This window comes from Microcaecilia unicolor, chromosome 11 (genome assembly GCF_901765095.1).
Source record: "Microcaecilia unicolor chromosome 11, aMicUni1.1, whole genome shotgun sequence".
NCBI classification, from domain to species: Eukaryota; Metazoa; Chordata; class Amphibia; order Gymnophiona; family Siphonopidae; genus Microcaecilia; species Microcaecilia unicolor.
Genome location: NC_044041.1, coordinates 32,941,131 through 32,957,694, shown reverse-complemented (window position 1 = coordinate 32,957,694; position 16,564 = coordinate 32,941,131). Strand labels below are relative to the sequence as shown.

General features: G+C 45.9%; 1 protein-coding gene across 1 annotated transcript in view; it reads left to right on the top strand.

Moving 5' to 3' along the window:
- Positions 1 to 16,564, top strand: part of ACAD10 (acyl-CoA dehydrogenase family member 10) — an 83,734-nt gene that overhangs the window by 38,185 nt on the left and 28,985 nt on the right. Inside the window, exons 14-15 of the mRNA XM_030217795.1 lie at positions 10,106 to 10,246; positions 11,761 to 11,898. Coding sequence (XP_030073655.1) covers positions 10,106 to 10,246; positions 11,761 to 11,898 — 279 coding nt within the window. The remainder of the gene's footprint in view (positions 1 to 10,105; positions 10,247 to 11,760; positions 11,899 to 16,564) is intronic.

Below are 16,564 nucleotides of genomic sequence, written 5' to 3'. Positions count from 1 at the left end.
GTGAATCGGATTCTGACCACTTTCTCTCTTTTCTTTCTTTCTAATTTCAAAAGAAGATTGTGACCTATGACTTTTTCTCTTGCTCAACAGCTGTTTAGTGTTCCAAGAAACTCCTGTCTGTCCCATAGGACCTGCAGACCTGGAGGGTGGAGAGGGAAGGGTGTCCCAATCCCAAAAGAGATAAGCCTCTCCTAGGTCATTTCTGGAAGAGCAGCGGGCTTAGACTCTGGAGCCTCCTGCATATCTGTTCCCTTGATCAATCATCTTCCTACATGCAAAGGCATTGTAGCACTATTCTGCCTCAAACGAAAATTGATTTTTCCCTGGGCTTCCACACTCCACTCCAGAGAAACAGAAGTAAGATTGTCACCACGAGAGAGCCACCCTCTGGTGAGCTTACCACAGAGTCTAAGGATCCCTCAAATCCAGTGCAACAAAATGGTGATTTGGTCTTTGCTGCCCTGAGGAAGCATGTTCTAGCTACAGTCAGAGAAGGCTCCCAGGCACTGACAGCGCTGTCCACATTGTGTTGTTAATTCCCGTGCCTTCAGTTTTTTCAATGCTAATGGCTATTTGCTGTGTTGTTAGAAGTCTGTAACAGCTGAACAGTGATGCCATGAACACAAGGTTCTTGCCAGCACTTGAATGCTGATATCATCATGTCCACTCGTGCTAATCCTCTCTGAAAACTCATTCCAGCAACAAAGCCATGCTGACACCAAACAGGGCAATTTCGCATCATAGTCTCCGCAGACAAAGCTCTAGGTATTCAAAGTTCTTTTTCAAAATCCAAGACTCGACATGGACCGTGTTTCGGCCACTAGGCCTGCATCAGAACAAGATGTGTAAAGACATGAGTATCGCACCTTTTACTGATGCAGTTGCACAGTCAGTGCTGAATGAAAAGTTTGTATTTGCTTCCGATTCAGTGTTTCGATATTTCAAGCCCATTTGAGAGTCGACATTGCCCGTGAATCTCCTTTTCTCTTATTGAGGTGTGATACCCATGATTTACATATCCTGTTCAGACTCCTGATGCAGGCCTAGTGGCCGAAACACGGCCTGTGTCAAGTCTTGGATTTTGCAAGTAAAGAATTTTGAACACTCATGGGCCGATGATCAGAAGCAAACAGGCGCTAGAGGCTATTAGCGCCATACTAGTGCCTGTGTGTGCTACCGCCCCATGATCAGAACCCCTGAGTGAGTGAAACGATGCGCTCGCAGCCTCTGAACGCAACCAACATGCAAATGCATGCAAAACAGGGTTCTTAACGCAAGTAGCATACAAATGCAATCTAAACATATTCTTCCCTAATGATCAGCAAGCAGAGCGCCAAACATTGGCAAGCTGTCCGCAGCAAACCCTACACCAGCATCGTGAAGCCCCACCCAGTGCATCCCAGGATGCACTGGGCAGGGCTGGGTGCCGCCATTTTCGAGGCGACGCTGCTGGAAGAGGAAGGAGTCTACCTCCCTCCTCCAACAAAGGTACGGGGGGGGGGGCGGGAAGAGAGCCGCTAGACCACCAGGTCAGGGGGGCTTGATTTGTGGCCCACCAGGGCTTTTCTTGGGGGGGGGGGGTGCTAGGGAGAGTTAGGAGGGCTGGAGACCCACTGGATCTCCGGCCCCCTCTCGAACTTGTGTCGGGGGGGATGGGGGGGACAGGAGGTCTGCCGGACCTCCATCCCCCGTGTTGCTGTCTCGGGGTGGGGGTTCAGTGGGGGCACTAGGTCATCAGGATCATGCTGTTTGGGGTCGGGTGCTCAGATACGATCCTCCTGCACTTTACCTATGATCAGAGATAATAGCGCACATAAATTTGCATACTATTATCTCTGATCATAGGGGCAGTAAAGCCCTGCGTTGTTCCAGCGCTATTTTTTTTTTTTTTTTAATTTTTATGAAGTCTTTATTAATACTTTAACCACAGATTTAAATACATAGCACACCATGTATAGCATAGTGCATTTCAAATGTACAGAACCAATTTATGGTATTGTGGGTGACAAATAATACAACACATGGTGAGATTCTCACTGCATACACATCCACCCAGACAATTTTTGCCTTACGAGTGCGCCCAGGAGACTATTCTTTAAGCTCAGCCCATGACTTCAAGATTTGTAGTTTTGTATATATGTTAATCCCCTTCCCCCACTCCCACCCACCCTATCCCCCCCCCACTAACCAGCATCACATTACCCGATAACAGCAATCATATTATACATGAAGAAGAAAAGGTTCCCAGATCTTGTGCCATCTGTTCAGATGGTTGCGCCTCTCAGCTAATAGCCTTTCCAGTTCGCAGATGAGCTTCAGTTTTTGAATCCACCTAGCTATTGGTGGAGTTTTAGGCTGTTTCCAATGGGCTGCAATGACGACTCTAGCAGCGCATATCGCCTGCCTCAGAAAAATTTGCTGAGTCTGAGGGCGGTGTGCAACCCCCACCTGAAACAGAAAAAAGGTTGGGTTCCAAGGTAGTGGGCTACCCATCCAACTTTGCAGCCTATTGTGCACAGATCTCCAGAAGGCACTGATCTTCCTACAAGTCCACCATATATGTCCCGCTGTGCCTTTTACACCGCAACCTCTCCAACATACTCCCGTTGTGGTGGGGTAAATGCGCTGGAGGCGCTCAGGTGTCAAGTACCATCGGTACAGCACCTTTACCGCATTCTCCTTGAAGGGCACATGAGACGACACCCTCAACACATCCCGCTCCAGACTCTCCCATGATGCCTCCCCCATTGTCAACCCCAGCTCCCTCTGCCAGCCCTTCCTGTGAAGCGTATAATTCTGGGATTGCCTATTAACAATGTGGTAGAGGCGCGAGACCAGCCCACTAGTTTTAGGTGGCCCCTCACAGATAGCTTCAAGTGCGGATTTTTCCCGGGCCACCACCTCCCGAACTGCCCGTGTCCTAAGAAAAGTGGATAATTGAAGGTAAGCATACCGGTCTGACCCTATTATAGGGAATCTCTCGAGAGCCTCTGTATACGACAACAGCGAATCCCCCTCAAACATTTGGCCCCACCTTTGTAAACCTCCCCTGTACCATCTAGTGAATACTCCCTTTATTGTACCGGGGTAGAATAGTGGGTTGTGTGCTATAGGGGACAGACAGGAGAGCTCAGTGCGTCCACGGGGAAACATGCTATCCCAATTAGAAAGGGTAACATATATGGAAGGACACAAGCCTCCTTCTAGGGATCTAAGTGAACTCGGGATCCACAAGAGCGCCCCCAAGGGCCGTGCACCCAAGGTGTATTGTTCCAGTTGCACCCACTGTCGGTCCGGATAGTCCTGAAACCATTCTACTGCCGCACGCGCCTGAACTGCTCTATAGTACCAGGCCAAGTTGGGTACCCCCAACCCTCCCCTCTTTTTATCCTGGTATAAGACCGAACGGGCCAGCCGCGGACGTTTCCCCGCCCAGATAAAGCGCATGATACGTTCCTGCAATGTTACTAGGAATTTTCTGGGCATCTTGATTGGGAGGGCTTGAAAAAGGTAGAGCAGGCGCGGCAAAACATTCATCTTTACAGCAGCTATGCGGCCAAACCAGGAGAGATCCAGGTCACCCCATCTCCCGAGGTCCTCTGTGAGTGTCCCAGCCAATCCCTTATAGTTTACAGCAAAGAGCTCGGAGTGGCGGGCCGTCAGATTGACCCCCAGGTAACGAATGCTCCTGTCAGCCCATCTGAAGGCATAGGTAGATCTCAACGTTCCCACAAGCTCCCCAGGGAGAGATACATTCAAGACTTCAGATTTAGACATATTCACTTTAAAGCCCGACACAGCCGAGAATTCTTCAATCTCCCCCAAGAGCCCGGGGAAAGTGGTTAGGGGGCGAGTAACAAACAACAGCACATCATCCGCAAATAAGGATAGCTTATGTTCTCTTCCACCTATGGAGAGACCCGAGATATCGGGGTTATTCCTGAGCCTGGTAGCAAATGGTTCCATCACCATTGCGAATAGCAAGGGAGATAAGGGGCAACCTTGTCTAGTACCCCGATGTAGAGGAATCGTTGCAGAGTTGCCCCCATTAACTCGTATACAAGCCTTAGGAGAGTCGTAGAACGCTTGAATCCAGCCCCGAAACTGAGGTCCCACCCCAAAGGCCTCCATCACTTTGTACATAAATGGCCAATGCACGCGGTCAAAGGCCTTTTCGGCATCTAGGCTAAGAAGGCACAGGGGCTTATTCATTTTTTTTGCCAAATACATTAGGTCAACCACTCGCCTAGTATTGTCTGAAGCCTTTCTATATGAAACAAATCCCACCTGGTCAGGGTGAATGACAGCTGGAAGCAAAGGTGCCAGGCGGTTGGCCAAGACTTTAGCTAAGATTTTGACATCTGCGTTCAAAACAGATATCGGGCGATAAGACCCACATTCTGTGTGGTCCTTATTCGGTTTAGGCAGAACCGCAATCCAGGCTTCCAACATAGAAGCAGGCAGGGCCTCCCCCTTCCCACACAGATTAAACAGGTCAGCTAACAGCGGGGCCAACTCAAGGGCAAATTTCTTGTAAAATTCATTGGGTAAGCCATCCAGTCCCGGTGACTTACAGGAGGGCAGATGCTGAATTGCCTTTTGCACCTCAACCGGGGTAACCGGGGCATCCAGCATAGTCTTCTGCTGCTCTGTGAAAGAGGCAAGGCCACTGTCAGCTAAGTATTCTAAAATAGATTCAGCAGGAGGATTAATCTCTTGTGCATAGAGCCCCTGATAAAACTCACTAAAGCGCCTCCTTATGGACTCAGCTGTATTCAACATTTCACCCCTCTCCCCCTTTATATGTGTTACCGCTCGGTCCACCTTTCGTCTTCGTAGCTTTATAGCCAAGAGACGCCCTGCTTTATTAGTAAATTCGTAAGATCGAACCCTGTTTCTATTTTGTATCCAACTTAGCTGTTCAGAGTAGATGGAGTCCAGCTGCATCCTCTGTCCCCGCAGCTCCTCCAGCACCTCTGGAGAGCCACCTGACTTGTGTTGTGCCTCCAGACGCCCAATCCTTGCCAGGCACTGTGCCAGCTGGGCCCTACGGACTCTCGCACGCTTACTAGCTAACTGTAAAAAGTAGCCTCGTGAAACTGCCTTCATTGCATCCCATACCACTCCAAGGGGTGGACCCGACTCCATATTGAACTCCAGGTATTCCTTCAAGACCTTTTTACAGCCCTCCACCACCTCCCCCTCCTGCAGCAAGTCTGTATTAAGCATCCATCTTTTGTCTTTGACCTCGGCCCTGATAGTTGGCAAGGTAACCCATACCGGGGCGTGGTCAGATATTGTCGCATTACCAATTCCTGCTTGTGGCCCCCTCTCGGCAAGCGAAACATCTAAGAATATATAATCAATACGAGAGTATGACTTATGTACGGGGGAGAAAAATGTATAATCCCTCATGGTCTGGTGACTAAGTCTCCAGATATCTAAAGTCCCCAGGGAATAGGCCAAAGATCCTAGGGCCCTAGAGTCACCCGACATCTGTTGCTGGGGTAACCCGGATCTGTCCAGCGCATGGTCCATGACTTCATTAAAGTCACCCCCCAAAATCAGGGAGCCCCTGGTGAATGTAGTTAATATGTTCTTTACTTTGATGTAGAAGGACCCCTGGTGGTCGTTTGGCGCGTATATGGATGCAAGCGTGAGTTCGACTTGGTCTATGATGATGTGAAGCATCAGGAATCTCCCTCCCGGGTCACGTTTAATGTTTAGAATTTGGGGCGAAATGGATTTGTGGAACAAGACCGCTACCCCACGCTTCTTGGACCCATCTGCTGAGGAAGCAAAAAAGGCATTGGGATAGTCTGAGTGTGAGAGGAGCCGCTCATGCACCCTGCGGAGATGTGTCTCCTGCAGCAGAACAACATGCGGTTTTATCTGTTGTAATTCTTTAAACAGTTTCTGCCTTTTTTGAGGCATGTTCAACCCCTTCACATTGTATGATAGTATTTTAAGGTCTGCACACATTACAAGGATACTAGGTCAAGGCTAAACAAATGGGTTCCAGTCATTCCATGTATAGAGGTTCCAATAAACCGGTGATGCTCCCTACCCTCCCCTCCCCCTCTTTGCCTTCTAAATATCCCCCTACTCTCCCATACCCCCCCCAACCCCTCTTTTCTAACACCAACTCGGAGGCACATGGCCCCAAAGTGGGACAAGAGAAAGTGACACACCCTCATCCCCACAGCCAGCTCCCACGCCCCTCCCCGAATCACCCCTTAAACCGCCAAGGTCCCTTAATTTTTGCCCAGTGCTGAATGCACTCATCTTCATAAGGGACCCCAGCTCGCCCCACAAAAATTTTTAAGCTACCTCCCCCTTATATCCCCAGCAACATTACAACCTTGGACACAACATTCCCCACCCCACTTTTCCACCCTCTTAACTTCCAGTAATAAGGGATCTGAATGTCCCTTTTGCTAAAGTAACATAACTCTTAAAACATAACATTACAGTTGTTACTCCCTGCTGCTTTTCCAGCAATTGGCACAGACAGAACCATCATCCCTCCAACCGCCTTGCAGAGTGCGGCCTCGTGTATGATAAAGCGATCAAGCTGCCACTGCAACAGTTCAGGTCTCCTCCATAGTGACTCTTCTTTTCGAATTGTTCCTTTTAGTAGTGGAAGGGACCCTCTGCCATTTTTGAAGTTTGGCCTTCGTGGTAGATGCTAAGTCACCTGGAGGTTTGCTTGTTTTCACCATGCCCGCCGCATGCAGGGAAGCCCATGCTTCAGGAAGTGATGTTACTCTATTATTGGTTCCCTGGAGAGTGTAATTCAGCGAGAAAGGGAAGCCCCATCTGTATGCAACGTGTTCTTTAGTTAGAATGTCCAGGGCAGGTTTCATGAGGCGTCTCTGCTGTAAAGTAAACTGCGAAAGGTCTTGAAACACAGAGATCTTTGCTCCACCATATTCCAGGTCAGTCTTTTTCCTGGCGCAATTAAGCAGTTGTTCTTTCAATTCATACCGGTGGAATCGCGTGATAATGTCCCTTGCTCTGTTCTCCTGCCTCTGACCAAGGGATCTGTGTGCTCTATCAATTTCTATCTTAGCCGTTGCAGCTTCAGAGCCCAGCAGGGAGGCGCACAGTGTTTGTATAATAAGCGGGACATCTTCTTTCTCACCTCCTTCGGGGACTCCACGGAACCTAAGATTGTTCCGACGTCCCCTATTTTCTAGATCATCGAGCTTATATGTGAGTTCTTTATTTTGTTGATCAAGAGTTTGAAGGTGGGCCTCGTGCGAGAGCAGGGACTCAGAGTGCTCTTCCAACTTTGCCTCTGCCTCTTCAACTCTGTTACCCAGCTCGCGAAGGTCAGAGCTAATTACCTCCATTTTATCCAAGATTTCGTCCTTCGATTTTTTAATATCCTCCTGTATACCTGCGAGCATCTGGCGAAGTTCGCCCGAAATTCCTTTTTTAGCTGGCGGCTTCCGCGACTCTGACATCGACAGCGCGGAGTCTGAGTCCGACGGGGAGGCTCGCGCCATTGCCTCGTGGCGCTTAGCTGTTTTACTTGCCCCGCCGCCCGTCGATTTATCGGCCTCCTTAGGCCGCGCTGAAGTTGCTCTGCTCATGCTGTCGCCGATGAGGAGCGGTAAGGAACGCTGCAGATACTTTTAAATTTGCTGGAGAGTGCTTTTTAAAGCGTTTTTATAATTCAGGGAGCGGGAGCTCAGAAGCTAAGCTGCCATCAGTGGCGGTGACGTCACTTCCTCTCCGTTCCAGCGCTATTTTTAAAGCGCTGTTTGGAACAGTGTGGGGCTTTTGATCATCTGGGCACTAGAGCTTTGTCTGCTGAGTGTGTCACCTTTGCTGTGTATGTGTTGTTCCTTGAGAGTTGGGAAGGCTTGTTCTTCTGTGTTTTTCATCTCATCATGATCTCCGGCACTACTCTACCTAGAATGTGCAGAAGTTCCGCTTTTCTAAGCCAGCATGTGCCATTGTTTCACAGTCGGACTCCACATTACATCAATGCAAGCTATATTGCGCACCCAGATGCAGATGCTCCCCATGTAACTCCCTGTTAAAAATCATATGTTAAACATTTAAAAAAAATCAGGAAAACAAATCAAAGGTTTTTTTCTTCTCAATGAGAATTGAAGCCTAAATCAAATGGCTTTAGCTAAATTAGATACCTCAAAAAAAATATAGAGAGACCATCTCCTTCCTAAGCCTCCTGCTACCAGTGTAAATTCAGATGTGAAATGCAATCTGAGTACAGTCAGTTTCTAACTCAAAGTTCATTCAACCCCTGACTGTATTATAGTTCTGTTCTCTCCTCCATATATTGCTCAATGGCTAGCACTAGAAAGATCTGAATGACCAGTTATATTTCCCTACATAACCCCAAGTGAAAGAGCAACACCCTTGCTCATTTTACATAAGTACATAAGCAACACCCTTGCTCATTTTACGTAAGTACATAAGCAACACCCTTGCTCATTTTACATAAGCCCCAGAGGGGCTACATATAGCTCGAGACTACCTCTACTTCAAGAAGCAGGTGAAAGCCTGGCTCTTCTCCCAAGCCTTTAATACATAGGGTGACTGACTATACACCCATTCTGCACATGGACTAGCTTGCTATACACACTAACTTAGACCAGTTCTTTATCTCTTGCTTAACTATACAAAGAACTTGCCTTGAAGTTAGCTAACCATCAAATTATCCCAACTGACTCTGTACCATGCATCTTGTTCCCATCATATATCTGCACTTGGTCCCTCAGATATATGGTAAGCTGTATTGTAGAAAATCATTAGTATCAAATGTGTTAGTTGAATGTTCTAATGCATGCTTATTGGGTGTATCATTAGTATTATGTTAACGTTGTATTATATCTGTGGTATTTGAATTCCAGTGCTGTTAAATGTGTATATTTTTGATACTGTTTCACGGTAGTTCTATTATTAGATTTCAGTTTACTGGTTTCAAGTATTTATGTTGATACTTGGTTATTTTGCTATTGTTATGCTGTTAATAAAATTGTAAGTTTTTTGTTAAACTGTGCCTTCTGTACACCACCTTGGGTGAATCTCTTCATAAAGGCGGTTAATAAATTCCAGTAATAAATAAGTACATAAGCATCAAGCCCAATATCCTGTTTTCCACCAGTGGCCAAGCTAGGTCAGAGTACCTGGCAGGATTCTAAAAGAGTAAAGCAGATTTAATACTGCTTATCTCAGGAATAAGCAGTGGATTTTCCCAAGTCTGTCCTAATAATACTTTATTACACACTGTATGAAGAAATATTTTCTCTGATTTGTTTTAAATTTACTACTTAGTAGCTTCATTTCAGGCCCCCTAGTCCTTGTATCTTTGCAAAGAGTAAACAAGTGATTTATGTTTACCCGTTCCATTCCTCTCAGTATTTTATAGACCTCTATCATATTTCTCCTCAACTGTCTTTTCTCCAACTTAAACCTTATCAATCACCCCCACATAAAATTAAAGTCATCCTCAGTTAGACCCCACCTCTTTTTGTCATCTCAAGGCTTTGTGATCCAACAGATCTGGCTTCCTTTTCTTCCTTACCTACTATCTTGATTTGGTACCGTGTAATATTAATGTGGTCCTTTTGTCCTCAACCCCCCCCCCCCCCCCCCCAAAACAAAAACAAAACCCTAGGCTTTAGCAGCATGTACTTCTGCAAAACAGATCAGTGATCTTCAAGTTCAGCTACTTACACTTGTCCCAGTAGAATAGAATTGTTAAGGGTTTCCCTAAAGGACTAGTCTAGGTTGTTTCATCGTTGGCCCTCGCCCACTGGTAGTTCCTACTAGCGTGCGTGTTTTATTGCAGTTCACAGTGCAGAGCCTACCCACTTTTCATCCTTGATGGATTCTATTGCAACACTATACAGCTGCATTCCCACCTTGGCAGAAAGGCTCTCCAGGCTGTAAAGGAGCAATTTCTACTGTGTTCTATATGGTAGGATCCAAAATCTTACTATAAATGTCGGTGCTAACTGTAAAGTAAATGAGATTAGAGAAGAAAGAAAAGTTATTTATTTACCAACATGAAAATCAATTTAAATCTTCACTGGTGTATTGTAAGCATGAACTCTTAACTCTTTTAAAGGAAAAAGCTAAATCAGAAGGCCTGTGGAATCTTTTCTTACCCTTGGAAAGTGATCCTGTGGGGAAATATGGTGCGAGGCTGACCAACCTGGAATATGCACACTTGTGTGAACTAATGGGGAAGTCACTGTTCGCACCTGAGGTATCTTTTTTTCTCTCTTCTTGGAAAAAATGCAGAAATATAATGAGATTTGTTAAGACCTCAGGGTACATATAGAAAGGTTTTGATAGGAGCACTTCTGAAAAGTATATATGGACCAAGTAGGGAAGGGTGTAGCACTATATTTTCCAGTTCTGTAGAGCCATATAGAAGACGGTAATTTTAGTTTTAGATAATAATGGTTTTCCTTAATCATTGGCTGCTTCTAACATTGTACTCCCCTGCTGAATGTATTGCAGAGACCTGATATTTTATGTTATTAGATCAAAATGTTCTTAACTTCCCTGTTTATAAAACAGGACTATGAGTTTCATGATGTAGCATGATGTGCATCCAGGAAAAAACAGTACTGGATCACTGTCAAGACTGATTTATCTCTGGGCTTGCTCCTCAGGGCCGTGCCAAGGGTCTCTGGCGCCCCCCTGCAGACTACCAGTTGGCGCCGCTGCCGCCCCCCCCTCCCCCGCACCTGCCTGGCTCCAAGGCAGCGATTCCCCTCTCTCCCTGAGCCCTACCCTCCCACCCATCCATGCCCAACTGTCCCCTGCCCCCGCCATTCATCCCGATCAAGCAATTCCCCTCTCTCCCTTCCATGAACCCTGCCCTCCCATCTATGCTCCTCTCTCCCCTGCCCTCCCGCTCCCATGTAGGAACTGCCCGCCCTCTTCTCCCCCCCCAAGATCCCTTTCCTTTTTTTTTTCTTTTAAATTTACCTACTTCCTCCGGCAGCCAGCATCAGTGAAGGAGGCGGCGCTCCCAGTCCCGAAGTCTCTAGCCTTCCATTGGTTCGCTCAGTGTTCCGCCTTCTTCTGACGTCAAGGATGACATCAGAAGAAGGCGGGACACTGAGCGAACCAATGGAAGGCTAGAGACGTCGGGACTGGGAGCACCGCCTCCTTCACTGATGCTGCGCTGCTGGAGGAATGTAAATATAAAAGAAAAAAAAAAGGAAAGGGATCTTGGGGGGGAGAAGAGGGCGGGCAGTTCCTACATGGGAGCGGAAGGGGCAAGGTAAGCACGCAGAGGATGGCGCCGCCCTGCGGCGCTTACCCCGCTTACCGCATCGGCACGGCCCTGTTGCTCCTTGTCAGTGCTGGGTTCAATTCCCAGTTTAAGTCTTATGCTTCTTTGTGCCGATGATCAGAAGTCCCACGCTGTTCCAAATAGCGCTCTAGAATTAGCACCAGAGCTATACCACCCCTATGATCAGAGCTAATCGCATGCAAATTTAAGTACGCTGTTAGCTCTGATCATAGGGGTACTGTGCGGGGTACCATCAAAAGCCCGGACCTGTCAAACATGGGGGCTGAAGGTCCTTGGGACCCCCGTACCCATCTCCAACAGCAAGGCTGTGGTGGCCTAGTGCCACTATCCCCCCTCCCCCCCCCCTTGACAGCGACATCCTCCCCCCCAATATGAGGGCAGACCCCCTAACCCCCCACACCCAATAAAACATCCCTGGTGGAATTTTGTTTTCAAAAATGTCTTTCTGCTAGGTATTTAACTGCTCTGCCCCTGATACTGGGAACATGGAAGTACTAGTTCGTTATGGAACAGAAGATCAGAGAGAACGCTGGCTGAGGCCTTTGTTAGAGGGGAAGATCCGCTCCTGTTTTGCTATGACAGAGCCTCAGGTAACTAATAAGCAAAAGCAAAGACACATTTTATTTACTTTTCACATTTGGTAATGCCCAAAGTGGGTTAATTAGTAATAATAATGCAGAGGCAACACTAACAGCCTGTCAGTTGAAAGGAGAGAGTCCCAGTCATTGCACAACAGTGACACCTAGAGGGTAATTCTATAAGAGGGTACCTAGATTTAGGTGCCTGGACAGTACCTGTTTGAAACCTATTTTATAAAGAAAAGTAGGTGCCCACTTTTCTCTATAGAATACTAGCATAAGGCCACCTTCATGTGCTTTTATTGCAGGTGTGGACATTTACACCAGCCCTAGAGTTGGTGTAAATGCTCACACCTAGATTGCAAAAGAATACATGTAGATTAGCTTCTTGGATCCAGGTAAACAAAATTAAGTCCAAAGCAAATAGCTTTCTGTGAGAATGACTTAAAACCTGTGGGGATCGGATACAAAATCACCAAAAATGAATCTGAGGTTCCACACAAAAGTCACAGGAACAAAGAGTCAAGAGTGTAGTACAAAGGGTCATCCAAAAAAGTCACTCCCTGGTGCAGTGCCAAAGCATATGACACAAAGTCGCTCGACTCACACCACACTTAAGACATTTATCCCCAGGGTGAAGACCCGCCCTGTGAGCTCTATATGGGGAGATAAAAATTTGTAAAAGAAATGTATAAAAAGTTTCCCTATGGGAGATATTAACAAAACGTTTAGGCAGGCTCACAAGGCATTCTTGCAAAAGAGAAGTAGAAATGGTAGAGGTCAAATGAGCAGATCAAAGTGCTGCTAAGCGAAAATAGTCAATGTCAGCAGTAGTGTCCTGTAAATGTTTGAGATGAAAGGTCAAAAGCACTCGCAATTAAGAGCCCAATGTACACGCCTCACCAGTGGTCTCTTGGGCATCCTCAGTTAAATCAGTCCACAATAGAGAAGAAACATAATGGTGGAGTAGAAGATGTGCAAAGCCGTGAGTTGGTGATATGGAGAATTTTTTTTGTTTTGTTACATTTGTACCCCGCGCTTTCCCACTCATGGCAGGCTCAATGCGGCTTACATGGGGCAATGGAGGGTTAAGTGACTTGCCCAGAGTCACAAGGAGCTGCCTGTGCCTGAAGTGGGAATCGAACTCAGTTCCTCAGTTCCCCAGGACCAAAGTCCACCACCCTAACCACTAGGCTACTCCTCCACTGTTGCTACTATTTGAGATTCTACATGGATCACCAATGTGGCCGCGCAGGCTTCTGCTTCTGTGAGTCTGACGTCCTGCACATACGTGCAGGACGTCAGACTCACAGAAACAGAAGCCTGCGCAGCCTTCTACATGGAATGTTGCTAGCAAGCAACATTCCATGTAGAATCTCCAATAGTAGCAACATTCCATGTAGAATCTCCAATAGTATCTATTTTTTTTTTTTTGTTACATTTGTACCCTGCGCTTTCCCACACATGGCAGGCTCAATGTGGCTTACATGGGGCAATGGAGGGTTAAGTGACTTGCCCAGAGTCACAAGGAGCTGCCTGTGCCTGAAGTGGGAATCGAACTCAGTTCCCCAGGACCAAAGTCCACCACCCTAACCACTAGGCCACTCCTCCACTCCAATTCCTGTTGCAACTCCTGGAAAGTCTTCATTTTGCCCTCCTCTATCACTTGTAAAAGATACTTCAGTCCAAGTGACTCCCAGTGAGTGAAAATACCTTTCTTCCCTCCCTGATGGAAAAGCAGGATTAGCACAGATTGATAGGGTGTTACAACAGAAGAAAATGTATGCCTCTTACACACCATCGCCACACTGTTCTACTGGTATACAGGAAAGAGTAACGCCGAAAAGTGCCTAAAGGCAATCCAGGAGTGGCATGCAGACATGCAGTATGTGACTAAAATGAACATTGGGTATCAAATTAGTTTCCAAAGCTAGTCAATAGGAATAGAATAAAATAAAACATAGAAAAGCTGTAACCCAAAAATGTTCTGTGTTTTAGTACCATCGTTAAGGTGCTGCATCCCGCATGCTACTGTCATATAACGAATATCTAGCAATCCCATGCCTCCATGATGAGTTTGTAATATCCCCAAAGACAGGCGAGATTTCTTCCCTTTCCATAAATAAAAGCCTATGCAAGGCTTTCTCATCACTACTACGCAAGTTCAAAGGAAAAAGTTGAAAAAACATATAACCAACAAAGTATTTGTATCATATTAAACAAATATGCCCACCCAAGAGGTTTTAAGATTCAACAATGTTTATTGATAATAGATCATAACACATAAAACAATCAGAGAGAAAATATGCGTAATAAAATTACAAATCAGTCAGATCGTCATCAAAATTTTCCTTTTGCAGTATAACCCCCCTCACCCCCCTCCTCTAGGTTTCCCATTCATTAATGACCTATTTCCTTTCTATCAAAAAAACCCCCAAAAACTTATTATATACACAACTCAAGTCCCGGGAAAAGAGACCCCCACCAGGACAGGACTCCCCTAAATACCTTTCTATCTTCCATGATACTCCCAAACCAAGCATCCTTTTTTACTTTATTTGGCTTGCAGATTAAAGAGAATTCCAACGACAGACTCCTGGCCCTATGCGGAAGGGACTCCAAGTACACTTCCCACACTGCCTGAAAATATTTTTTCCTTCTAGGCGTAAATCGGGCATATTGGCGCTCTAATAGCATTAACACATGTAATCTATTTCTCCATGCCCAAAATGATGGTATATCCTCCCCCACCCAGACTCTCAGTATTACATTTTTAGCTAAAACCCCTGCTTTCCTTAGAAACAATATCTGTGGTCCACGACGAATATTAGTAACTGAGCCATAGGTTCCAGTAATGCAGTTGCCGGTGATAGCGGTATCTCGGACCCAAACAATATCCCCAAATAACTAAAAACCGCTTTCCAAAACCCCTGAACCCCTATGCATTCCCAAAAGGAATGAAAAAAAGAATTATTGCCCTGCTTACACTTCTGGCACACTGGGGTCTCCACTGCCCCTATCTTAAATAAGCGATCTTGAGTAAAGTATGCTCTTGTTTAAAGTTCGAAATTGGCATTCCCTTAACTCAGCACTAACTGAGATCTCCGGGATCCTTTTAATCAGCCTTAAGGGCTCTATTTTTATCCCATAGCTGTTCAGATCCCGATTCCACCTTGCAAGGATATCATCATAGGTTCTTTTGGGGTATTTTGTCTGCAGAGCCTGATGTAAACCAGAAACCGAGAGACCATCTTCTCTAAATTTATCAAAAAAACCCTGCAATTTCTCCCCCAAAGACTGTGCAAAAGCTGTCTGATCCAATGACCGCACATAGTGATGCAATTGATGATAGGCCAGCAGTTCCCGTTGCTCTACTTTCCTTTGTGCTAACAGTGTTTCCCACAGGATCACCCAAGAGGTTTTAACACAAGGTAAAAGGAGCATGGCTTTAGATTTCTCCAAATTCAAAGTAAATCCCGAAAAAACTCCAAACATACCCCATAGCTTTAACAAATTGGAAAGACCCTCCTGAGGACTCATTAAAAGAATCACGAAATCATCAGCAAAGGCCAAAGCTTTATTTACAGTACCATTAATAGTCACCCCTGGTATAGTGGGGTCCCTTTTCAAAACATGAAACAAAGGTTCTAAACATAAAACAAATAATAATGGAGAAAGTGGGCATCCCTGACGGGTCCTGCGAAAAATCTGAAGAGGCACAGTTCTAGTACCATTTACAATAATCTCTGCCTGAGAAATATGGTATAAGGTCCTTATCGCGTCTAGATGCCAACCCTAAGAAGTACATCAAACAGGTGACCCCAACTAACCTTATCAAATGCTTTTGCCGCATCTAGGCTAACAGCCAGGGCTGGCAAATCTAAAGCATGATAGTATGACATCACAATCAAAACCTTCCGCATGTTATGTACAGGCGACCTCTCACAAAGTCCACCTGCTTCCCATCTACCAGGGTAGGTAAATAACCCGCTAAGCGATTTGCAAGCATTTTAGCCAGAAACTTAATATCAACATTCAAGAGAGAGATGGGCCTATAAGAATCAGCCTCCTCATGAGGTTTATTGGGCTTGGGAAGGAGAGTAATCAATGCAACATTATCATACAAAGGAAAATACCTCACCAGCACCACCTCCTGATAATAATCCAAGAGGGGCCCCACCAACTGAAGCTTTGTAGAACTCTCCCGTAAAACCGTCCGCCCCTAGGGCTGTATATGCTTGCAGTGACTTAAGCACCACCTGGAACTCTTTGGCCTGCAGTGTTGCATTTAAGACCTCTACCACATCGGACAATAAAGTAGGCAGACCCACCCTATCAAGAAACTCCTTAGATCCAGTAGATAGCTGAGGAGTCTCCGCTGCATACAACTGACGAAGATGTCCCAAAAAGACCTCTGCTGTCCAATCTGTATTATTAGTGATGGATCCTGAGCCATCTGTCAAAGAGAGTATGGACCAAGAACAACCCCAACCTTTAACCAGCCTTGCCATTAGTTGACCGGCATTACTTCCATATTTGTAAAATTTATACTTATGATAAAGGTCTCTAGTGGGTTTTTTATGAATAAGGGGCTATCTGCGTAGAAATCAAAATATCTTTTGTTACCTGAGAAGGAGTACGCAGATATGCCCTTGTAACTTGATGGAGTTTCTTTTCC